Raw genomic sequence first — 4,295 nt, 5'->3', positions numbered from 1 at the left:
TTCCTCTGGACTCCTGACTCTTTCTAGAGTCTTTCTACTGCTACTCCTTGGCTCCTTCTTACTGCTGTCTCGGTCTTTCTTTCTTTCTCTCACTGTTTTATATCCCCCACCCCTCTCTCTCTCTCTCTCTCTCTCTCTCTCTCTCTCTCTCTCTCTCTCTCTCTCTCTCCCTTCCTTTCTCTGTGTCGTGTTGAACAGTCAAACAAAAAATAATAACGGACAAAGAACGCATTCCTTTTTCCTCTTTATTTGTAAGAAAAAAGATCTCATTGCAGATGATATTGTCGAATCTTCTAAAAGATAGTATCTTCTAATCTTTTCCTCTTCATTGGTTTAAAAAAGGAACGCAATGCAGATCATAGTTTTGAATTTTCCAGAAGATGTACACTAACTTTTCCCTCTTTATTCAATTTTTCATCATTCCATCCTCCTGCGTGTATCATCCGTGCAACCATGACGTCATCTAGGCCTCGGTTGTTGGTTTCCGGCAGAGCAAAGATGAGAACACAGCACAGCAAGGTTAGCGCCGCCATTACCACGAACGAAATAAACATGGCCGCCGCCTCACGTGGTAGCATGTAGGGAGCCCCGATTCCGCCAAATCTGGCAGCTACGTAGCAGAATGAAACAGCCAGGGAACGTACCGAGGTGGGGAACAATTCCACGACAAAAGGCAGGATGAGATCCCAGCTGAGACCCAGGAACATGGAGATGGTGAGAGTGAGGCCCGTCACAACGTTCCCCGAGGAATCTTCATCTAAGACAAAGCTCAGGATCACGATCGTCACAGAGGCTGAGAAAGCGACTGCCAGTAAGATGATGGATCCCCATCGTCTGCCCAGCTTGTTGCCCAGGAGCGGGACCAGAGGGAAGGCTGGCATCATGATAGCCGTGAGGAGAATAAAGTTGAGGTAAAAATCACCGAAGAGAGAGCCGATACCAAAACCGATGGCGTAGTACATGACGGAGAGGAGGAAGAAAATCAAACAGCAAAGTACAGTCTTTTTGATGAGGCTCCTTCGAAACAGTTGAACGACGGTGGCTCGCTTGTCCACGGTACCTCCCTCGCAGCACGAGAAGTCGGTCACGTGGTCGTCTGGGATGGGCTTTCCGTTGTACCTGCAGATCTTGAGAGCCACGCCCCTGGCTTCCCGCGCCCTCCCGTGGACCGCCAGCCACCTCAGGCTCTCCGGCGTCCACCACACAGGCAGCAGAGCCAGCCCACACATCACCGCCGTGGCCATGTGGATGTGCTTCCAGTCTTTCAGAACGTACACGCACACACTGAAACTCAGAACTCCGACGTTCCAATTGGGGAACCCGCCTATAAAAGCGCGCCATTTCCCGGTGGTGAATTCAAACGGGTACAGCTGACAGCTGGATAAAAGACCTCCGACGCTGATGCCTATAAAAAATCGAATGGCGGCGTACATTTTCCAGTCTAGGGCAAACACGGCGATGATGTTAGTGAGAGCGAGGATCAAGTCCCACAGGTACATGTTCTTTTTCCGACCGTAGCGCTCACCGATCTGTCCCGCGATGAATGACCCCGCCATGACCCCGAACATTTGAATAGAAATAATGAGGGAGCCAAGCCATGCGCGGTCACACACGAGGGACCACTCGGTGACAATCGTGGAGGAGTCGGGGTCGAACCTCATGTTAGAACAGGACTCAGCCTGGCTGCACTTGTCTGTGTCCAGTGTAGTGCTGTTGGCTGGGGTCGTGTATGACGTCATAGTAGACAGGACTGACGTCACAGTAGATAGTGATGACGTCACAGTAGACAAGGGCGTGGCCGTGACTGGTGGGAAGGACATTATAGAAGACTGGTTACCTGTGGGAAGGACATTCTAAAAGAGACTGGTTGCCTGAGGGAAAATGAGGTCAAGTGTGAAGTGTGAGTCAGGGAATCTGGAGAGGAAAGAAGACCGAGGTCTGCTGTGTAGTGATTAGGCGCCTCACTGTCGCTCGCAGGAGACCCGAGTTTGATTCCTGAAAGGAAAGGGGGGGGGGTGTTTATTATTGAATATCTCCGTCTTTGTGCTGGTGCGATGACGTGTACCTCCCAGCTTAGACTGTCCCTGACAGACAGGGTCGGATACCTGTCTCCTAAATGATCTAAATGTGTCAATGTAGGAATAAAAAGACCTACATTAAATAAACAAACGTATCACATCGTATTGTATTGTGTCATGTTGTATAGTCTCGTATCGTATCGTTTCGTATCGTATCGTATCGTATCGTATCGTGTCGTGTCTTGTCTTCAAAGATCGTACATAACAAGATACTTCACTCAGCCAAATATGTGTCCACGGAAGTCCGCGCATTGGTTCAGATACCGCTGCATTCTTTGTTTTGAAGCTCTCTTTCGTTTCTCCAGAAGAAGAATAGGAATAGCACAGTTTGTTAGTTTCACTTTAATTGTTTTTCACACATGTAGGGTAACTCTTATCGCAAAGTCCGCGCTTTTTCGAAGAGGGCGCCACCGAATTTTGAAGACACTTTTTTAATTGGCTCAAAGAGAGGAGGGAACTATCTTGTTATGTACGATCTGTGTTGTCATATCGTATAGCATCTTATCGTATCTAATCTTATCTTATCTTATCTTATCTTATCTTATCTTATCTTATCTTATCTTATCTTATCTTATCTTATCTTATCTTATCTTATCTTATCTTATCTTATCTATTATATTTTATCTTGTCCTAATCGTATCTATCCTATCTTATCTTATCTTGTCTTTATCTTATCTTATCTAAATCATATCTTACGTGTAGCTGTATTGTTCAAACATGTCCAGCCCGGGTCGAAGTTTCCAAAAGACATGAACATCATCCCCCAGGCCCCGGCGAAATTGAGGAGGAAGGCGGCGGCTGTAGAGAGAATCTGGAACATTCCACAGCCAGCCACGTCACAGACGAAACGCTCCAGCTTGTCCTCCATTGTTGGTTCTCTGGAGGAGGGAGGAGGGAGAGGGTGAGAGGGTGGGAGAGAGGGTGAGAGGGTGAGAGGGAGAGGGTGAGAGGGAGAAAGGGGGAAGACAGAGGGGGAGGGAGGAGGGAGAGGGTGAGAGTGTGAGGAGAGGGTGAGGAGAGGGAGAGGGTGAAAGAGAGAAAGGGGGAAGAGAAAAGGGGTGAGAGAGAGAGAGAGAGGGTGAGAGAAAGGGTGAGAGAGACAGGGTGAGAGGATGAGAGAGAGAGGGTGAGTGAGAGAGAGAGAGAGGGGGAGAGAGGGTGACAGAGAGGGGGTGAGAGAGATGGTGAGAGAGAGACAGGGTGAGAGGGTGAAGTCATCGGGAAGTTGACAGTGTCAGGCGTGGCAAAGAAAAGATGGGGACGCCGCACAGACACCCAAGACAGGAGGCAAGGTCCAGTAAACAATCACAAGACAATGTACCTTTGTGAGGAGGACGAGACAAGATTAACTGTAAAGCATGCGGACTAAGTCACCTGAGACAGCAGTGCCCAGAATATGGGAAGACATGCCACAAATGTTCCAAACAAAACCACTTTGCATCTCAATGTTTTTCTACAGGGCAAAATAAAGCAGCAGCAGCATGGAAATCCAACTCGTCAAGGAGATCAATACATGTGATTGAAAATGAAAGGTCAGATGAGGATGACGATGACGAAGTTGTCCAGGACTTCTGGATAGGAGCTATAGAGAACAAGTCTGGAAATAGTTGGCTTGCGCATGTTAAAGTACAAGGCCAGATAGTCAAAATGAAGGTAGACACAGGCGCGGAAACAAATGTTCTGCCAGCAAAAATCTGGAACCTGTTGAAGAGAAAGCCCAGATTAAATCCGTCAAAGGTTGAACTCATGGCTTTTGGAGGTCAGTCTGTTCAGCAAATTGGGACAGCTAACATTAACTTTGAAGTAGGAAAGCAAACAGTTCACCACCCCGTGTTCATCACACAAAAAAGCACTTGTCCAGTATTAGGACTGAAGACATCATTAGCCTTGGAGCTAGTTTCACCAGGAAGAAATGAAGAACATTTACAGGTCAATTCGTTAAAGGAAAAGTTGATCACACAAGAAACACTGCGGACAGAATATGGGGATGTCTTTGAAGGACTAGGATGTTTTCCAGGAGAATATCACATTGAGCTGAAGGAAGACAACGAACCAGTTATTTAACCTCCTAGACGAGTTCCGTCGACACTTCTGAAACCCTTGAGAGAGAAATTGCAAGACATGGAACAAAGGCAAGTCATCACACCGGTCGAAGAACCAACCGATTGGGTCCACAACATAGTCATTGTACAGAAAGCAGACCAATCACTGAGACTT

At 47.3% G+C, this 4,295-nt stretch overlaps 1 protein-coding gene across 1 annotated transcript; it reads right to left on the bottom strand.

The window, feature by feature from the left end:
* Nucleotides 1–229: 229 nt before the first annotated feature.
* On the bottom strand, nt 230–1,924 carry LOC101860116 (solute carrier family 22 member 4). Its single transcript, XM_013086427.2, has one exon. The coding sequence runs from the start codon at nt 1,818–1,820 to the stop codon at nt 357–359; it is 1,464 nt and encodes a 487-aa protein (XP_012941881.2). The 5' UTR covers nt 1,821–1,924; the 3' UTR covers nt 230–356.
* Between the last annotated feature and the right edge of the window lie 2,371 nt (nt 1,925–4,295).

The sequence above is a fragment of the Aplysia californica genome, unplaced genomic scaffold (genome assembly GCF_000002075.1).
Source record: "Aplysia californica isolate F4 #8 unplaced genomic scaffold, AplCal3.0 scaffold00467, whole genome shotgun sequence".
Classification (NCBI taxonomy): Eukaryota; Metazoa; Mollusca; class Gastropoda; order Aplysiida; family Aplysiidae; genus Aplysia; species Aplysia californica.
Note: the sequence above shows the minus strand (reverse complement) of the source record. Positions and strands in the feature narration are given on the sequence as shown.

Bases quoted from the DNA above. Each gene is read 5' to 3' on its own strand.
- LOC101860116 (XM_013086427.2), bottom strand. From the start codon at position 1,820: ATGTCCTTCCCACCAGTCACGGCCACGCCCTTGTCTACTGTGACGTCA.